This window comes from Ambystoma mexicanum, chromosome 2q (genome assembly GCF_040938575.1).
Source record: "Ambystoma mexicanum isolate Mex_15411 chromosome 2q, UKY_AmexF1_1, whole genome shotgun sequence".
NCBI classification, from domain to species: Eukaryota; Metazoa; Chordata; class Amphibia; order Caudata; family Ambystomatidae; genus Ambystoma; species Ambystoma mexicanum.
In genome coordinates this window covers 281009876-281030621 of record NC_090924.1, presented here as the reverse complement: position 1 = coordinate 281030621, position 20746 = coordinate 281009876, and the positions used below count along the sequence as shown (strand labels likewise).

At 49.1% G+C, this 20746-nt stretch overlaps 1 protein-coding gene across 8 annotated transcripts in view; it reads left to right on the top strand.

The window, feature by feature from the left end:
* Positions 1 to 20746, top strand: part of TRRAP (transformation/transcription domain associated protein) — a 2065012-nt gene that overhangs the window by 770274 nt on the left and 1273992 nt on the right. For all 8 annotated transcript variants that reach the window (XM_069647248.1, XM_069647247.1, XM_069647244.1 and 5 more), the window contains one exon: positions 15354 to 15450. In XM_069647248.1, coding sequence (XP_069503349.1) covers positions 15354 to 15450 — 97 coding nt within the window. The remainder of the gene's footprint in view (positions 1 to 15353; positions 15451 to 20746) is intronic.

Below are 20746 nucleotides of genomic sequence, written 5' to 3'. Positions count from 1 at the left end.
TGAGGGGGAGAACACCCTCATAGTCCTGTCACTAAGGAATGACTGTATCCAGACTATAGCCTCCTCTGAAAAGTGGGCCGCCGAGTCCAAGTGATTACATAGGACTCTGTGGTCCACCAGGTCGAAGGCGGCTGAGAGGTCTAGAAAGAGGAGGAGTGCTAATTTACCCTCGTCTCTGAGTGAGTCTATTTGGGCCTTTAAATCGATAAGGGCAGTCTCTGTGCCATGGTGAGGTCGGAAACCAGATTGGCGGGCGCCAAGGAGATGGTTTACCTCAAGGAAGTTCTGAATTTGGGTATATGCTACCTTATCTAGTATTTTTAATAAGAACGGCACCGTAGTGATGGGCCTGTAGTTTGTGGGGATGTTAGGGTCTAGAGTTTGTTTTTTCAGAAGGGGGAGTACCCAAGATTCTTTTAAGTTACGCAGGATTGTGCCAGTAGTGAAGGAGGCATTGATAAGTTTGGTGATGAAGGGAGCTAGATCTCTAGCAGCGTCCTTGATCAGTTGTGCTGGTCATTGGTCTCCTTTGCAATTAGATGGTTTAAGTGCAAGAATAGTTTTCTCTACCTCGAGCACTGAGACCTTAGAAACAACTTTGAAACAAGCCATCTCCCGAGGTCGTAGGAGCTTCCAGAGCTGCAGAACCCCAATAACAGGAGACCTGCTGCCCATTTCGAGTGCATTGTCTTGGAAAGGCTGAATCCGTCCAAATCTTTACTGAACCGTAAGGACACTCCACAGATCTGATCCAACTCCCACAGACCCCCTCACCAGAGTGGGGGACTGCAGGAAGCAAAGAAGATTGACCGGACAATCCGTGTTCTTTGTTTGTGCTACTGAAAAAGCGCCAAAACCGCAGAGCGAACCAAGAGGTTGCTGAAAGTCGTGCTACAGGTCTTCCCCCGAGACTGCTGCTCAGAGACACCATCCATTGTCCTGCCTTTCATCATCAGACCAAGGAATCCGGAGGTCGGGTCCAGAGCGGTCACATCGCAGAGAAGCCAACACAAACACTTTCTTCAAACCAAAGGTACTGTGGGGAAAAGGGTATTCCTGATTCCAAGAAGTCGCTCCAGAGCATTAGAGTGCACATAGGGGTGTCCAGGCTAACCCCCTCTTATCTCTGACCCAAGCTGCTGCTTTTGTCCCCTTCTCAAGTCCGTTTTAGGTCTCCTTTGTTAGTTGCTAGTTTGCTGCTTCAATAACTTTAGACACTGGAAGAAATCTGCTGGTACTCTTCATAATTTGCTGTTTGTTAAGACTTCAAGCCCTTTCCGAACTGTCTCTAGCGAGGGTTGCGTTTTTGGACTTGAAAGATTTGCCAAGCGAAGAAACAGTCTCTAGAATCTTGAACTAAGCTCATTTCAATGGATTGCTTTTCTCCCGCATATTCCTCATATGATAATTATTCCCTCCAGCTTCTCTTCTTCGGAATTCCTTTCGATGGGCGGCGTAATGACCTCTACCCGACTGGTAACCATCGATCCGTCTTGCTCGGCGTCTGATAGTTAGCTCCGGACATGTCAGGTGTCGTATAAGTAGCTCGTCACTACGCCCCGACCTCAGTTCCTTTTTCCGTGTGCTAACGATGCTTTAGGAACACAGAGCATTCAAGTCCTCAACGTTTTTGTCAGAATTTTTTTGTTTCTTCAAATCCTCGATGAGCGATGTCGGTTGCACGAATATCCGGTTTCAATTGGTGTACTGATTGTGGCACCAAGATGTCCCTTACCGACCCACACAAATTGTCTCTGGTGCCTCGGCATGGGATTGAAGGATGTCTGTTGTGCGCCAAGATGCGGCTGAAATAACATGGGGACCGAGCTGCAAAACTAGCTCCGGGTCGACGGCCCTCAAAAACTTTGGCACAGTCGACAGTTCGGTCTTCGGAGGCCGAAACAGAGGGCCATACCCCCGAAAAACACAGGCGGAAGAAGAAAAGGTCTCATTCGAGGAGCCACTCTTCCTCGTCCCGAAAAAAAGCTACCACCGCCATCGTCAGGTTTCCGAGTCGTCAACGGTGTTAGGGAGAATTCTCTTATAAGGGCTAATTTCCCAAACCTAGTGAGTCCCCCAGCAGCTTTGCTGGATTTTTGGGGTTTGTTTTTTACTCCTGCTAATAGTGAGATTCTTTTCCTCCCACTCTTAGGCCATAGGGTATCATCTGTTTTTGTGTGTGTTACACAGCACCCTCAGTGCAGTAACACAGGGGTGTCATAGTGACCCCCAAACATAGACTCCATACCTTGGGACAGACTACTGTCTCCCAGGGCATGTAAAGTCACCATTGACTTTACTAGTCCAAAATTGTGAACAGAACCAGTACAAACCATCATATTGTGGAAGTACTGGAAGGGGTTAATTCGATTGCCCCTGCGTCTGTTTCCAAGGGGGCACTGTCCAGTCCACCCTTGTCGTGTTTCTGGCTGGTGGCAGTGGTTACCACGCAAAATATTCCACCAGAATATTTCCTATGGGATTTTTCCCATTGATTTTAAACGCACCACTTTTTGGTGCAATGTTAAAGATAACGCTGGTTTATTTATTTAATATTAAATCACCGGTTGGGTCTTTTTGCCAGAAATCTTTTCTAAAATGGCGTTCGTGTCCGTCTCTGTAACTCCAACCAAGGTCGGACCCTTTGTTCCACTTTTTGGCAGGCTTCTCCACAGAAGCCCTCCAACTGGTGCCACTCTGTCTGGGTTCCACAGGATGTGTGGGTGGGGGAATGGGCACCCTGGACTGCGTTGCCTTAGCAACTCAAGTCGCACTCTGTTCTGATTGTCCCAGTGGTGAGCCGCCCGGCTCACCACTTAGCATGTTTGAGTGACAGCTAGGCTGTTGAATGGGGGTTTTTCTGCATAAAAGCAGGGCTTTTGGGACTGGAACTTCAGAAGTCGCCACAGGACCTAAGAAATCCGAAGAGGGGAGAAGCTGAGCTATATGCAACGATGACACCACCGGTGGAGCCCTGCTGCAACGACCTCACCACTTTCCCGACGACAAGAGAAGATGTTCTGCTGAAAGTCTTCTTCCTCTGAGCTGGTGGGATCAACCAGTTCGCCATTTCGCCTTGCAGGACGTCTCTTGGTCGAATCGCCCGTGCCAAGCACCCCGGTGGCCGGATAGCCAGGCTGCACCACTGTGACAGCGAATACCAGGAACGCACCTTTTCACCGAACAAACTCCGCGGCTGGTTTCTTCCTTGGGCAGTGCAACGACTCCAAGTTTCCTTCTCGACGAGATCCTCTCTTCCCCCTGGTCGAAACCACGAACTGCACCCACTGCCAGGAACAACTGCCGCCGCTGGAACTTCCTCAACTTTAAAGGTTCTGTTTTCCACCTGGCCTCCCTATCTTCGGTTTGCCCAAGGTGACCGTTAAATCCTTGGCTTTCCAACTGGGTTGGCCCCCAGACCTTCTAACTTTATCTTTTGAACCAGCCCAACCTCTTTTGAACATTTCTACAAAGACTTGAATGCATTTCGCAACTGTGTGATCTTGGGCACATTTCACCTTGATCCATTTAAAGTGGGCCTGACCTATGAACAGTAGACTCTTCCATCACTAACTTGTTTTGGTCTTTTTAAAGTGTTGGGAACTGTTTTATTTTTATGACCTGCCTTTTTCGCTCCCTTTTACTTAATTATTGGAGTGCCATCTAAGTTCTCCAGCATGGGGTCTGGCATGGATTCACATGCTCATGAATATTCCCCGTCGTCAGGCTGGGAATCCTCGGTAAAGAAAAATCAGTATCAGTTTTGTTTCTGATCTGTCTTTTGTAGTAGTAACCAATCACTGATCTCTGCGTCATACTGACCACAGCCAATGACTGCCCTCTCCCTAAGCCCCGCCTCTGGCAGCCATCTTCAGATTTTTACCGCACGTTCAAGTGTTCGGATCCTCGTGCTATTGCTCTAGAGCGTTAGTGCTTTTTTCGCGCTTTTTCTTAGGACAATTTTCTCTTTTTCGGTCAAAAGAGCCTCAAGCTCCACCGTTTCTTTATCCGATCAACGGGGACCCGTGTCGGATTCATCTACGCCCCTCAAGGATGAAGATTTCGTCGAGCCACACTTTTGGAGGACTCCAGAAGTTTCTCAGGCCCTTCTCAAGCATGGCCCAGGAGAAGGGAAGCTCGACGCCCGGAAAGCTGTTCAGGGTCTGCCCTGGATGCCAGCTTCAGAATGTCTTTAAGGAGGACGAACACTCCCTTTGCCTTTACTGCCTGCATGCAGACAAGACGCACGTGGAGAAGGACTGTGCGTTTTGCGGCAATATGTCGGAGCGGACCATGAAGGACCGCCATCAGCGTCTCGGCAACTGGCTGGAAGGAAAGAGCCCGTCAGGCAAGAAGAAGAAGTCCGAGCGGTCTTCTAAGACCTTTGAGTGTGCCCCGGCGACGGGGGTCCAACAGAAGGCCAAGCACCGCGAGTCCGCTGGCACCGGGAGCGCCGAATGGTCGGGCTCTACGGGCGCCAGGCAGGGCGCATCCTCCCCGGCGCAATCAACCACGAGCCAACGCTCTGGCTCGGGTAAGAGGAAGACCGAGCACCCGGCGAAGCTCCTGGAGAGACCCCGGTCGTGCTCGAAGGCCCCATCAGAGGGGGAGCGAGGTGGTGTCCCTCCCCCCAAGGAGAAGGCGGTGAGCGCACCTAAGGTGGTGAAAGCCTTGATCCATCCGGCCAAGGCCTCTATCGAGACAGTCGCGGCGGCCCTGGCTCAGCCTGTGGAGGCTACACCAGTGGTGGCGACCCCGGGGCCCAGAATCTCCCTGCCACCGCGGAGGGAGTCCTCTTTCATGCCCATCGACAGGACCCCCGTGAAACCTCCGACAGAGAAGAGAAAGGGGGGGGCAGGAGGTCATCATGGATTCGGCTTCAACCTCTGAGGATTGAAGTCTTAGGCCACGGCGCTGGCATGGAGGAAGACCATCCTGTCGGTAGGGACCCCGACGTGGGAGACGACGAGAACGTTGAGGGTGCCGACGGGGCGCCTGATCGCCTGTCGGAACCCCCTCAACCAGTGCCGCAAGACAACTCGGCAGGCATTTTGTTGGCTATACAGTTTTTATGCTCGGAGATAAGGACGAGACTGCTGTTACCACCAACGGAGGAACCGCTCCCGACAGGGGACCCGGAGCCAGGCCCTTCTGGGAGCCCTCCCCCTAAGAGAAGAAGGATTCATCCTGCACCTCGTTTTCAACCTTCGCGCCCTGCTCAGCCCTCCTCCCCGTCCACGACACGTGGGGATGATACGGGGACTGACACGGCCGCGACGGGTACTGACGACGAGGTCTACAACGAGGATCTCCCGTCGTCACCTCCCACCCGGGCTTCCCCGCCCGACGAGATTGGATCGTTTCACGCCATGATCGCCAGGGCATCCGAGCTTTTCCAGCTCTGCCCGGAAGAGAAGAAGGAAGGTTTCCTTTATCAACGGCGCGAGACCAAGAGGAAGACGGTCCTCGCTGTACCTCTACTGGACGATATCTGGGATGAGGGTCTCACCCTCCTCAAGAACCCATCCACAACGCCGGCTAGAAGGGATCGGTACGAGAAGAAGTACCGGGTCCCGGACGCGGCCCCCTTGTGCCTTTGGGCACAGCCGACCCCGGACTCGGTCGTCTCCGCGGCGGCCAGGAAGAAAGCGGTGGGGGCGCGGCCTCTACGTCAACCTCCCCGCCGGACGGCGAGGGAAAGAAATTGGACACGATGGGACGCAGTCATATCTCATCGGCAGCGACGACGATTAAGGCTGCCAACGCCTTGGCTATCGTAGCCCGCTACGACAGGGAGTTGTGGTACAAACTCGCCCCCCTGCTGGACTTCCTACCAGACGACAAGAGGGCGGAGGCCCTAGAGATCTTGCAGGAAGGTGAAGTGGCGTCGGACCATGCCATTACGATAGCGACGGACATCGCGGACACTGGATTTCGCCAGTTGGGCAACGGCGTGTGCCTTAGGCGGCGTGGATGGCTCAAGGCTACTTACTTCCGTCAGGACGTGCAGACCAGAGTCTTGGACATGTCGTTCGACGGGAGCAACCTGTTTGGGAAAACAGTGGACGATTCCCTACATGCCATCAAGGCGGACACAGAGACGGCCCGGGCTCTTGGTGTTCTCCAGCAACGACGGCCGCCCTTTCGGAGCGGCGGAGGCAAACAGGGTGCCTCCAAAGGTTCCAGCGGCAGATTTTCCACCTATCGTCAAGCGGCCCGTTCGTCGTCACAGGAAGCCTACAGGGGACGAGGCAAGTCGGGCGGACCCCGCCATCGTCGCCAAGGAGGACAAGGCGGCAAAGCCTCGTCGAAGCAGGACTGAACCGGCCGTGGGGTCGGGCCCCCACCGAAGCACCCCGGTGGGAGGCCGGCTGGCGAGCTTCGTCAGCGTGTGGGAGTCCATCTCCACCGACCGTTGGGTGCTGGACGCCCTGGCTCAGGGTCACGCGCTCGGGTTTCTAAAGAGGTGCCCGCGCGTCCCCCCTGTGGCCAGGAAGGAACATCACGTCCCTCAACTTCTCTTGGAGGTAAGGGCGATGATCAGGAAGGGCGCCATCGAGCTCGTCCCAAAGAGGCTTCGGGGCTCTGGAGTTTACTCAAGATACTTCCTCGTGAAGAAGAAGACGGGAGGATGGCGTCCCATCCTGGACCTACGACGACTGAACAAATTCATCAAGGCACAGAAGTTCAGGATGGTCACCCTCCAACACGTCCTGGGTCAACTGGAGGAGGGCGATTTCCTGTCGTCGTTGGATTTGGAGGATGCCTACTTCCATATCCCCATCCTAAAGGGACACCGAAAGTTTCTCAGATTCGTGGTCCAAGGGCGTCATTACCAGTTCAGAGCCCTTCCCTTCGGATTGAGGTCTGCACCCAGGGTATTCACCAAGTGAGTGCCTCGCACCGGTGGCGGCACGCCTGCGCCTGGAGGGGATCCACGACTACCCCAACCTGGACGACTGGCTCATCCGACCAAAGAGAAGGGAACTCGCCGCGGAGCATATGGCGAGGACCGTCCAACTACTCACGGACCTGGGATTCTCCATAAACTACGCCAAGTCCCACCTGGTGCCCGCGCAAGATGCACTGTTTCTGGGAGCAAAGCTCGACACAGTGTCGCTTCTGGCCTCTCCGTCGGAGGAAAGGACGAGGGCCATCTTGGGCAAGGTGCAGCGGATGCTGGTTGCGGACGCGGCCAGGGTGAGGTCCATCAAGTCCCTCTTCGGTATGATGTCTTCTTGCATTTATCTCATCCGCCTGTGCAGGCTCCGGATGCGCCCGTTGCAGGAGTTCCTGGACGCGTGCTGGATCCAGACGATGGGCAGCTTCGAGGAGAGGATCACACTCGACGAGAGTTTCCGACGAGCGATCCGGTGGTGGGGCACCCGCGCGCATCTGACGGCGGGCATGGACTTCCAGACCCCCGGCCACCAGGAGACAGTGACCACGGATGCCTCCCTGGAAGGGTGGGGGAGCGCACACCAAAAATCTGCACGCGAGAGGCCTTTGGCTTCCGACGGAGAAGTCCCTCCATATCAACGTCCTGGAGCTCCGTGCAGTGTTTTGGGCCCTCAGGTCCTTTCTTCCGTCCCTCAAGGGCAAGGTGGTGAGGATCTTCACCGACAACACCACCACCATGTTCTACATCAGGAAGCAGGGCGGTACCAGATCCCCAGCCCTGTCCAAGGAGGCGCAGGATCAGTGGCATTGGGCCGTCGCCCAAGGGATGTTTCTGGTGCCGTTTCATCTGGCAGGAATAAAAAACACCATCGCCGACTCGCTCAGCAGAGAGCTGCGCTCGTGCCACGAGTGGGAACTACGACAGGATCTAGTGGACCGCCTCTTCCGACGGTGGGGCACACCCCAGATCGATCTGTTCGCAACAGCGACGAACTCCAAGTGCCGGAGGTTCGCCAGCAGGTTTCCCCAGCCGAGGAGCATGGGCGATGCTTTCTCGTTCCCCTGGGAGGGCCTGCTTCTATACGCGTTCCCTCCATTGCCGTTGCTGATCCGGCTCATCAACCAGCTCAAGAGGTCACGTACAGGATGATCCTCGTCGCACCTGCGTGGCCGAGGCAGATATGGTTCCCGGACCTTCTGGACTTGTCAGCGTCCCCGTCAATCAAGCTACCAGTGGACGCGGATCTTCTCTCCAGGGAAGGAGGCGCCATCCTCCATCACGACCCGAAGTCGCTGAACTTGCAGGCCTGGCTCCTGCAGCGTTAGCGTTTGGAGGATACGACATACCGGCCGACTGCAGAGAGGTTCTTGCAAAGGCCAGGGCGTCCTCAACTCTTAAATGCTATGGACACAAATGGAAGAGGTTCTCTGTCTGGTGCCACGCACAGAAGATTAACCCTCTACGGATTACGGCTCCCCAGGTACTGCCGTACCTACTGACGCTGGCCCAGGCTGGACTGGCGCACGCGTCCATCAAGATTCATCTTGCTGCGATCTCCCGATACACCAGAACCACGGGGCGGACGTCTTTGTGGTCTCATCGTCTGGTGAAAGAATTCATGAAGGGACTGTTCAGATTGTTCCCGCCGGTGAAGGCTCCGGCCCCGGCGTGGGAGCTCAACGTGGTGCTGACCATGCTCATGGGACCGCCGTTCGAGCCTCTGCACTCTGCTCCGTTGAAGTTCTTGTCGTGGAAAACAGCGTTTCTTGTGGCCATCACCTCCGCACGACGGGTGGGAGAGATCCAGGCCCTTTCCTGCAAGCCCCCGTACTTGACTTTTCACGACACAAGGGTAGTGCTCAGGACGCACCCCTCTTTCATGCCCAAGGTGCCGTCGGACTTCCACCTCAACAAACCCTTGGTGTTGCCTGTTTTCTTCCCGTCGCCTTCGTCGCCGGCTGAAAGGACTTTGCACTGGCTGGATGTGGCTAGAGCGCTGAAGTTTTACGTGGACACCGCACGAAGTGTTTTCGGAAGACGTCACAACTTTTTGTGAACTTTGGACCTGTCAATCAGGGGAAGGCTCTCTCGAAGGCCTCCATTTCCAGATGGCTCTCCGGCTGTATCATGTACTGTCATCGGTTGGCAAACCGACCGCTGCCTGGCCGTCCGAGAGCCCATTCCACCAGAGCGATCGCAGCTACCACGGCGTTCCTATCTGGTGTGCCCTTGCTGGACATCTGCAGGGCTGCTACGTGGAGGTCGACGCACACCTTCACGAAATTCTACTGCGTCGATCGGGATTCCAGGGAGGAGTCCAGGGTCGGCCAAGCAGTGCTGCGCAACCTGTTCGCCTAAGGTGAGCTGGAGAACAACAGTTACAGGTAAGTAACTTGTTCCTTACGCGCTCACCATGTTTTGACAAAAAGTGGTATTTTGACTTAGACTTGTCTAATAATTCTTAAGGGAGGTATGTATACTTTTCTGATTGTGTTTTAACTTGCTTTGATTAATAGTGCTAGTGTATTTCCTAAAATGTGTGTTAAATAAATGATTATATACTTTTGATACAAAGCTCTGGTCAGTGTTTGCTTGTTCTACTGTGCTTTTAGCCCTATTGTGTATCCTCTGTATACTGCCTAACTCTTCTTGAGAGAAGTCTGACTGCTCAGCCACAGCTACCAGGTAAATCTGGGTGGTACAGACTGCTACCAATTGGGTTTACGGCTTACTCCTGTAGTCTTAATCTTCTTGCAGTGGTCCCCAAGGGAACTGCACAGGATTCTGCCTAACAAACGGAAGGTAAACCGTCGGCTGGGCCTACCACATGCCAGGAGTGAGATGATTTTAAATCCTCGATGCTTGAAATGTTCAAGCAGCATGCTGCAATCGGTGCAGCTCCCACCCCCACGCAGCATGCCTCGGAGGCAAGAGCGACGCTCGGTTTACCCGTCCCCTCTAGTGCCCCACTACCGGCTATGTCAGCGCTGATTAATCTCTCAATGGCTAAAGAAATATTATGGAAGCCGGATTACCCCAGTGCATCCAAGAATGTCGAAGCTACGGCGTCTCGGTCGATGCCGACATCCACCATCACAGCACCGAAAGACGAACCCTCGACATCGACAAGGATTTTACACCACAGCCCCGGTCCAATTTTTTGAGACCATGACGGATATCTTCAACGATCACGACGCCTATGACTATGATGTTGACTCAGTGTTCCTGGGCTCAGGTGGGATTGACTATTTTGACGACCAGGGTAGGCTTCTACAACTGGCTCAAGGCCTCCAAGACACCAGTGGTCTGGACACTTCGCCTGACCTAGAGTTTCACCAATCCCAGCCCTCACAAAGTATCTAAATACAGGACTGGTATCGAGGGTTATTAACATCCTGGGATTGCATTAGACAGTGTCGTCACCCCCCACTCCCCCCCCCCCCAGGTTATGACCTAACCTTGTCGTCCTGGTAATCGGTAACCCAACTTTTGGTATAAGTGTGTACAATACAGGTTGGTAGTGTGCCCGAGCAGTCAGGCTTATCTCAAGAAGGGTCAATGTGAGCAGTTAGGGTTTTTACACAGAGATTCACAGTGGCAAGTATTCACATAAACTCTTAAACGCAATGTTTCTTGATTGAACAATTATTTATTTAACAGTCAGTTTCAGTAAGCCTTCTTCAGAAGGGGCAATATAATAGTAAGACACAATTAAACTCCAAAATCCACACTCTTAGATTCTATAAATCAGCAAATATCCATTTGGGATGGCACACAAACACTTCCTACACCCTCAGGTGACTTAAATTGCTAGGACACTGTGGACATTAATATATCACGGTTGCATTTAGAGTAATACTTATGAGTAGGTCAAAGAAAAAGTTATTGGAACAAAATGAGAGATCTCACAAATATTCTGAAGCAGGTAAGTATTTCTTGTAACCTCAAATGCACATTAAGTTAACCCCTTCCTGGGAGGAAGACGGAAACACAGTCATAGGGAAGAAGAGTCATTCAGGGAGCCAGGCCAAAGTCCATTGTGCAAAAGTCTGTGAGCTGAAGCAATTCTTGTAGGTAGATAAAAAGTCTTGCACAATGTTTTAGAAGTCTTTGTAGAAAAGAAGAAATCAAAGTAAGGGCACAAGCTGATTAGGCTTGTGAGGTAAAGAAGCTGTTGGCAACCCTACCGAAGCAACGACGACAAGTCTCAACTGAGAACAAGTGCAATTACACAACAAGAGGTAAGTTCTCCTAAGACTTTACAGTACCTTTGGTTAGAAAAATAATGGTTTTAGCTGGCTTCTGTTCCTGTGCAGCTCTGCAGATCCTGTGTTCCTGGGCCTCAGTCGTGGGGACAAGCAGGACTCCTGCACTGCAACGGGACGGTCAGCGACAGAAAAGGACCAACTTCTATTCAGTGGCACTATGCAGTTTCAGCTTCTCGCATCTAAGCAAATAGCAACACAGCAGACTCTTGGCTGTCAAATTGGGCTTTCCTTGCATCTGGAGTCCCGCACTCTGTTGAGGGGGCTCAGGCTCGGTCAGTCCTGCTTCCTAGGAGTCCGCAGGAGCTTCGTGAAGCTCTAGGCCAGCTTAAAAGCAACGCACACATTCTGGCGTTTCTCTCCCTGGCTATACGGTTTCAAGCAGCAACTCTGTGGAAATTCAACCAGCTCCGAGAAGGATGTCTAGGTGGCTTACTTTGGAGTTGATTGGTCCCACCAACTCAAGGGGAGAAGTCGTCCTTCCAGGGGTTTCGCATTCGATATGAATTTGGAGTTTCAGCACAGCAGCAGGGCTTCACCGGGCAAACCAACAGTCCTGGAGTTGCAGCAGACATCCTCTTAAAGTTCTTCATCAGTTCCTTCGTCCAGTGGTCGACTCTGCCTTCCATGCCAAAAGCCTCGCCTTTTATTCAGTTCTCTCACATTCATTCCAGCCTAGCTGTCACTCACCCAGCAGGGTGGCTGTCCTTGCCGGACAGTCAGCCGGCCAATCACTACAGAGTGCATTTGGGTCTCCTTGGAGACTAAGCACAGGGAGTTTCGGGCACCTCCCTCACTTCCTGCCCACCCCAGGGACCCTGAAGCCTGAGGCCAGCTTCACACGTGAATCCCCCCAAAGGCAAAGCGAACAATGGGACTAAACATGGTTTGGCGCGCAGAGAAAATCTCAAGAAGGACCTTTCCACAAAGAAATGGCGAAAAAAGAAGCCGGGCCATTTTGACAAAAATGGCATCCTTGGGTGCTTTACTGCAGCTGCGAACGCAGCCCGCGGTAAATGCACTCGCCCCAGTAGTTAAAACGAAACCACTGCCACCAGCCTGTCAATCTGGAAAAATGAGTACCCTTCATTTGAGTGACAGACGTAACTTGATGGCCGTAGGCCAACCATTTTATGCACCGAATTATAGAAATCTAAACTGCTATGCTTGACCAACAAGCGGCCATTTTAAATGTAGCAAGAATCGCTATTTTGCTTGTTAGCCATTGCTCATTGCTTTCTGTCTAAAACTGCTTTGCAGCTTGCAATTCTTGCGGATTGTGCTTACTCTGCTCAACTGTTAACATTGTTGTCTGAATATGAAAGGACAAGGTCGCGGGACTGAAGAGTTTGTTGAAACTCCTCATGAGTAGCCCAGAGAGGAATGCCCACACTCCCTCTCTGTAGCCTTGGGAGAGAGCTGCAGGGCATTTAATCACTTCACAGCTGCTAGCCAGTCTTGTACGATGGTAGAATATGTTAGAATAAAACAGCTAAAGGCTTGAATTATGCTCTTCCTACAGCCCCCCTTCGCAAAACCCTTTAGAACGTGTCGGCTCCCAGGATACGAATAGTACCTCATAGAAGGCAAAGCTTGGAATGTGGCTCTTCCCCCGTGTGCAGCTTACTTCCAAGAACAGAACCACCGTGTTCTGTTCAACAACTAAAAGATGCCTCCGCAGTTTCTAATTGCACATTGTTAGTAGAATAGATATCGAAAGTGTCACAATCGTCATACTCGTCGGATATGTCCATCTTCATCCCGAGTTCAAAGGAACTTAATAAAGAGGGTTGTTAAACATGACATTGCTGATTGTATGATATGCATTTTGTATATATGCAACTGATGTACGTAATTCGCTCTCTTGCGTCCCTCGAGGTCTAGGAAACTCACGTCGCTTGGCGTGAGATCAGAATTGGCCAATTGATACTATTTTTGCTTGCAATAAACCCTAGCATTGGGAATTTGAACCTCGTGTCTGGCGCATCTTTTCGTGTATGGTTATTGCCTTGTTTCCATAGCACGAGGGACCCCTTTCAAGCCATTCAGTGAGAAAAAGGTAACATAAAAATGTTACATGAGAAGCTAGACAAAAGGGGATACTAGGTAACCCCTCCAGCACACTATTGTAAAATAGTGTGAGCTGGGTCTAGAAAGTTACAAATGTAAGTAAAGTCAATTTCACTTTACTGCTCTGGGAAACAGTCGTTTATCCCAGAGAAGGTATTTAAACCTTTGGGAAATCTGAAAGACTTCCCTGGGCCACTGCACTGAAGGTGCTGTGTGATACATTTTAAAAGATGATGCCTAGGGAGTTTGTCAGGCTCCATAAGCAAAAGAATCACAAAGCTCAGAAATCATTTTAAAATACATGAGTGGGGGAAAAGGGTCTCGCTCTGTCCAGGTTAAAAAAATCAAGTCCTCAAAATCCAGAAAAGTTGCTTGGGGTCTCTAAGGTAGAGGGAATTAGCACATTTCTGAGTATTCTCCCTAACACGAGCTGCACCATTTAAACAGCCAGTAGTGTTCCAATCAGGGGCCATTGTGGGTTACACTTGTGCATACACTCCAGACTCTCTGGCACCACAGATGTGGAGTGGGACCAGACAGTCCCATCCCTTCTTGGGTCCACACACAAATGGCATGCAGTAACCCACGATAGCTGAAGCTTTCCCTGACGAATGCATGACCATGTAAGGGATTTCCTGACCTGAGAAGGCAGGAAGAAGGCTTAGAAACAATAGGCCAAAGAACAAGCAAAAACTCTTGTGCAATAGTCATTTTAGGACACTAGCCACGTTTAGAAGCCAGACAAGTTAAACGTGAATGTGGAAACTTAAAAGTACTGAAAGAATTGTAAAAACGGGACTGCTGCCACCAGCTTATCTTTAGGCACATATAAAAGTAACCAAAAATCCCCAGTGTAAAGGACTAGGGTGATACAAAAGTATCACGACTGCACTGCGTTGTAAGATGCTGTGTGCACTGTTAAAGTGTTACAAAAAGAGGTCAAAAGGGGAAAATTGTTTCCCAGTACTGATAGTCTGAAGGACTGATCAGTTTCCCCATAACAAATGAGCCAAAGACCAGGGAAGTGAAGCTGAAGGCTTCACTTCTCAATAAAAAGTCAGGACAGCTTCAAAAACAAAAACAAAAGCAAAAAGTTTGGGGTCCATATAATATGGAGGGATAGTTGCATAAAAGAGAAATTTTTCCTAACACTGGCCAACAAAACGGCCAGGATATAGCACTTTTCAAAAGCATTGGTAGGGCAGTGACGATTATATGTGGACATTTTGGTACCAATGAGGTAAAAATGCTTCAGGGTGTTGTAGCCAAAAGTAAAACATGCTGCTGCCACACCCTACTCCACCAGACAGGTGTTGGGCCTGGCACTCACCCAGGGAAAACATGGGATGCTCATGAAGCACTTCTACACTCTTAACCATATAGGTTACTTAGAGCAGCACATGAAAACATAGTTGCGGATGATGTCCCTCTGACAGCAAAAGAAAGTCAAGAAACAATGAAACCTAGCAAATATTAGTGACTCTAGAGTTGGCAAAAAGAGCACCAAAATTGAGATTCTGACTTAAGTTTTTTTTTTTATAGAACTTATGCCAGTGTTTTACGCATTTAGTTGATTTGTATTACCTTCCTCCGCTTTTATGGGTATTCCTGTGCAGAAATCACTGCTCTTAACTTGTAAAGTGGACAGTATTGAACTATCCTTTATAATTACTTTTTGTGCTGACTTTAAAGATGCTCTGGTTCCTTTTCAGACCCCTACTGTTTCTGTAATACTTTTACTTAATTGTATTGCCTGTCTGACAATGTATGTATCTCTTAAATGATTTACTTTTACTAAATGGTATATTTTTCAGCAAGTATATGTTGCGTACAATGCTTTGCTTGTGGTTTGATGTCCTGTGCTTTATGAGCACCCCATTCCAATCCTAAGAGAAAAATCTGGCTGCTTTTTCAGTTACCAAAGTGAGTGTCAGGTCTAACTTGATTGTAAGGCCTGCCTAACAGCACTGATGGTGTTTTCTACGTCTCGCCAGAGGAAACAGTGTTACTAACAGTGGGTTCACCCTTAAATTGTTCATTGCTGAGGTGCTATCTCATTAACACGTGTGTGGTATGCAAACTCGTTCGCATTGCTAATATTTTTTTTTATTTGTCAGTTGCTGAATTTATGTGAAGCTGAAGATGCAGCGTTGATGAAATTACCTTGCTATAAAAGTCTTCCTTCCCTGGTACCCCTGCGAATTGCAGCTCTTAGTAAGTTACTGCTATTTTCATAACGTTGCAAAAAAAACGTGCATTGTAACATTCTTCTGGATTTCCGCAAACAAATGGTTCATATTATAATGCTCGAAAAAAGAGCAAGACCTCAAAGTTCTTTTAATGTGCTTTGAAAATAGACTTATTTTGTGTTTTCAATACATTTTTCTCAGAAAGGCTGCATATGCGACAAGTTATGTTCCTCCTCATAGATGGACTAACTGTTGGAGAATAATAACGTTAGTAGTGTAGCTGAAATTGATAAGGTTTCATTGTTGCATCAGAATTACATGTTTAGGGTTCTAGCTTCATAACTTTGTGGTCCCTGTTAGGACAAATATTTATTTTTGCTACTTTCCTGCCATACATCAATGGAGACAATCTACCTTTTGGTATTGTTTTGAAACTTACTTGACTTTTGGAGATACGTGTAGCCTTTTTGCTCCGCTTAAGTTGCTACACTCACTGTTAGGTAAGAATTGATGTAGTAACACTGTGTGAGACTGCACAACGCTTATCTTCTTGGTATTAGTTAACCCACCTTTTGGTATATGTCTGTACTACACAAGTTGGTAGTGCGACAAGGCCTATCTCAAGAGGGGTAAATGTGAGTTGTATAGCTGTAGCAATGAAATTCGCAAATACAAGTAGCCAAGTAACACTTACACTCAAGGTTTCAGTTATAAATAGTTATTTATATATTTAACATTAATTTGTAAATAAGGGTTCTTTACAAAGGGCAAGATATGTAGCAATCCAATACACTTTGAAATACTTTTCCAGAATCAGCACAAGTTAGTGGATACTCTTTGGATATGCTTTTTACACACTTCCTACACCCAGAGGTGACTTCATTCACAAGGACAGTAATGGCATTTATATATCACTAGTTATACTTTGCAGATTCTGAGGTTGCAGGAAAGGAAAGGTTAAAGGAAGGAAAAAGTTAAACAGGTACTCAATATGTGTGAGGACAACTCCCAATGAAATCTAGACAAACCTTTCCCAGCAGTAACAGTGTAAGACAAGTTACCACCTATGAGGTATACACATATCAAAATCAATGGACTAGAAGAGTCTACAGGGAGCCAGGACAGCCAAAGTCAATTGGAGGACAGGCTATGGGGCTTGCACAAAGTGAGAGAGTTTGTAGAAAAATCACTTGTAGGGTCACAAGCTGTGAAGCATGTGAAAAGCAGAGTTGAAATCAACTCTACAGGTAAGCCACTGCAAGTTTCAACTGAGACAAGCCAAGCGCAATAAGACACTGAGGTAAGTATCCCAAGTCTAAACGGGTACCTCTGGTTTGAAGAAGAGTTGTTCAGCTGGATTTTGTCCTGTTGCAGCGGTGTAGACCCTGGGTTCCCGAGCCTCAGTCGTGGGGCAAGAGGGAGCACGTCTGGAGGGCTCCTGCTGCAGCATATTGGAGGTCGTCGGCAGCTAAGGGCTCTTTTCGGATGAGCAGCTCGGTAAACAGCACCACCACGGATGTCTAATACCGGTTGGGCTTCCTTCACTCCTTTGGTCCTGCACTCTGGTGAGGGGACTTGAGGTATGGTCGTCCTGCTTCTGGAGGGTTCTTAGGAGATTCTTGGAGCTTCTGGCCAGATTTCAGATGTTGCACCTCGACTGTAGATTTCTCGACCCCTGGCACTCAGTTCTTGCAGCAGCGAAGAAGTACAGCCAATCCGGGAAGATGGCCCAGTGTAGTTTGTCTCGGAGTTAGTTGGTCCCACTAACCCAAGGGAAGAAGTCATCCCTTCCAGAGCTTTTGCGATCAGAAAAAGGAGTTTAAGCACAGAAGCAGGACTTCACCGGGTAATTCAAAGATCCAGCAGGATGCAGCAAGCTTTGTTCACGGTTTCTTCGTTGGGTGTTTCCCCCAGTGGTCGACTCTGACCTGGCATTTTAAGCAGGTTTCTCCCATTCATGCACAGCCTAAGCTGTGAATCACACATCAGGACTGGTTGCATTCAGGAACTCTGTTAGGGAGAATTCTCAAAAAATGTGCTAATTCCATTCTACCCTAGAGCCCCCCAGCACTTTTGCTGGACTTTAGGTCTTTTCATTGTTATCCTGGAGAGAGCAATACCTTTTTCCCACTCTCATATGTATTTTTCTTTGATCTAAACACTGTGTTTCTTTTGGTTTTGGAGTCTGACAAACTCCATAGGCACCATCTTTTTACGGTGTCACACAGCACCTTCAGTGCAGTGGCACAGGGAAGTCTTTCATATTTCCCAAAGGTTTAAATACCTTCTCTTGGATAATCTACTGTGTCCAGGAGCAGTGAAGTGAAATTGACTTTACTTATTTTGTAACTTTCTAGACTCAGCACACATTATCTTACCATAGTTCTGCAGGGGTTACTTAGTATCCCCTTTGTCTAGTTTCTCGTTGTAACCTTTTTATGTTACCTTTTCTACAATTAATGGCTGGTGGCAGCGGTCTACTTTTTCCTACCATTGTGTGTTTTTACCGCGTGCTGCAATTGCAGCTACAGTAAAGCACCCATGGGTGCCCATTTTTTCAAAATGGCCCCGTTTTCTTTTTTCCCCCCATTTCTTGCTGGAAAGGTGCTTCTTGAGATTTACTCTTTGTGCCAAACCAGGTTTGGTCCCTTTGTTCGTTTTTTCTTTGGCAGGATTCACTGGTGAAGCCCGCCTCTGGCTCCAGTGGTCCTGTGCTTAATCCCCTTGGTTACAGGAATGCACCCAAAGGTGATTGGTTTGACTGTCCTTGGAGGACAGCCACCTTGCTGTGTGTGTGACAGCTAGGCTGCGAATGAATGGTAAAAACCTGCATAAAAGGCAAGGTCTTTTGCTGGGAAGGCAGAGTCGACCACTGGATGAAAGAATCCGAAGATGATCTTGGAAGAGACGCTTGCTGCAACTCCTGGACCGTTGGTTTGCCTGGTGAAGCCCTGCTGCATTGCTGAAGATCCGAATTCGCCTCGACTAGAGAAGCGATGCAAGGACGACTTCTCCCCTTGGGTTGGATGGACCAATCAACCCCAAAGTGAACTCATCTGGACATCCTCTTGGAGCCGGCTGTACTTCCATTGCTGCTGCAGGAACCGATTGCAAGGGAGACGAACACCAGAATCGAGTGCGTCGTTTTTAAGTCGGACCAAAGCTCCAGGAAGATCCACCGGACTCGCATGAAGCAGGACTGACCGAGCCTAAGCCACCATTACAGAGTGCTGGACCCCAGATGCAAGGAAGCCCATAAATTATCCGAGACCACAGTGGTGCTATTCGTGAGAAGCTGAAGCCGCTATGTGCCGCTGATCTAAAGTTTTGCCATTGCTGCCGCCAACCTTCGAATCGTAGCGCAGGAGTCTCCAGACGTCCTCCAACTTGCCCCACGACTGAGGCACAGGAGCAACAGGCTCTGCCATACTGTCATGCACAAACCAGTCTCCTAGGGGGGTGTGGATCACTATGCCCCCCCTGCTCTTCTGTCTCAGGGCCTTTGTGCACTGTTACTCCTACGTTACTCCTATGGACACACTAACATAAGACACAAAGAAAACACATGAATCGATTCACTAATAGAAACACTTTTATTCATACACAGCAATGCATGATGCAAACACTACTGTAATGCAAATCTCAAATTTGCACCTTTTCTGCTTTTGGTTCAAATCTACAATGCAATAACTATAAGCCTTACAAGCTTCTAATGCAAGCAATCTAATAGCAACTCCAATCCGCACCATTCCTCTCCAATGCGTACCATACTTCACACTCTCTCTAAGACAATCCCTGTCTGATTACCCCATCTATCATACAGCCGAAGCTCTATGTGAGTTTCTGTCCTAATTCCCCATGCACGTGTCTTATTCTCAATACTCCCCTCTTCTTGCCATGTCTCTCCTCTCCAGCTAACTCTGCAACCAACCAACCAGCCAGTCAGTCAGGGACAGGCCTCTCCTCTTAGTGGTCTGGTCTTCCTGACAACTCTCTCTGCCAGATCGATCTCATCAGCTCTCAGCAGAATGCTTCCCCAATGCTTCCTCTCTGAGTCATGCAAACGTCTCTCCTACGCCAAACATCTCTCTTCCATCTCAGAGAGTAGCTTCCTCGATCTCTCAATCTCTGAATGTCAGTGTATCATATCCATTTAGAACTCATCTCCAAAAAACTAGAAACTCCTAAAGCCTCACCTCTCATTATACTGTTCAATGACGTAAATCCATGGTTACATGTCTCTCTAAGCTAAAATGCCTCTCTGTCTATCTGTCAGCATTTCTAAATCTGAGCAGTGCCTAAAAGTCGGATGCATGTCTTGTACTTTACAATTACTTTTTGTTCTGGTCATCGTGACATTTGAACATATTTATACCATGCTATCAGTGCTTCTGTTACCATACCATCCATCTCCTCCATATTCCTCCATTCACTCCATTGAAATCCCTCTCTTCTGCATGTCTCTGTGTGCAAGGCAAAGCACTCCCTGCATGGCCCCCACCATCTCTGTCTGCGTAGCACAACCCAGGCTGACAATAAAACCCTTCTCCGTGTCATCTAATCCTTGTCTGCTAAGAAACTGTTTACGCATTCCAATCTTTCACTGTAACTCATAACATCTTTCTCAGTGCTGCGGCGCTTCTGTTCTGTCTCATTCAGGATGGCTTCAAAATCATAGGCCTCATGCTTTCTCTAGTGCTTACTCTCCCTCTCTCGCAAAGCCAAGCGCTATCTAAAATGCATACTCAATGCATATTCTAAGTCCACACTCATGCATGTCTCTCTACAATGCATACATAAGACACAACATATCTCAACATGTGTCTACATGTGTCTTTACATGGCACTAGCAAGTATAAAAGGCCTCATTATATTGCAAATGGCTACATTTATGTGGATAATCTAATGTTCTCCAGCATGGGGTCTGGCATGGATTCACATGCTCATGAATATTCCCTGTCGTCAGGCTGGGAATCCTCGGTAAAGAAAAAATCAGTATCAGTTTCGTTTCTGATCTGTCTTTCGTAGTAGTAACCAATCACTGATCTCTGTGTCATACTGACCACAGCCAATGACTGCCCTCTACCTAAGCCCCGCCTCTGGCAGCCATCTTCAGATTTTTACCGCACGTTCAAGTGTTGGGATCCTCGTGCTATTGCTCTCGAGCGTTAGTGCTATTTTTCACGTTTTTTCTCAGAAAAATTTCTCTTTTTTCGGTCAAAAGAGCCTCAAGCTCCACCGTTTCTTCATCCGATCAACGGGGACCCGTGTCGGATTCGTCTACGCCCCTCAAGGGTGAAGATTTCGTCGAGCCACGCTTT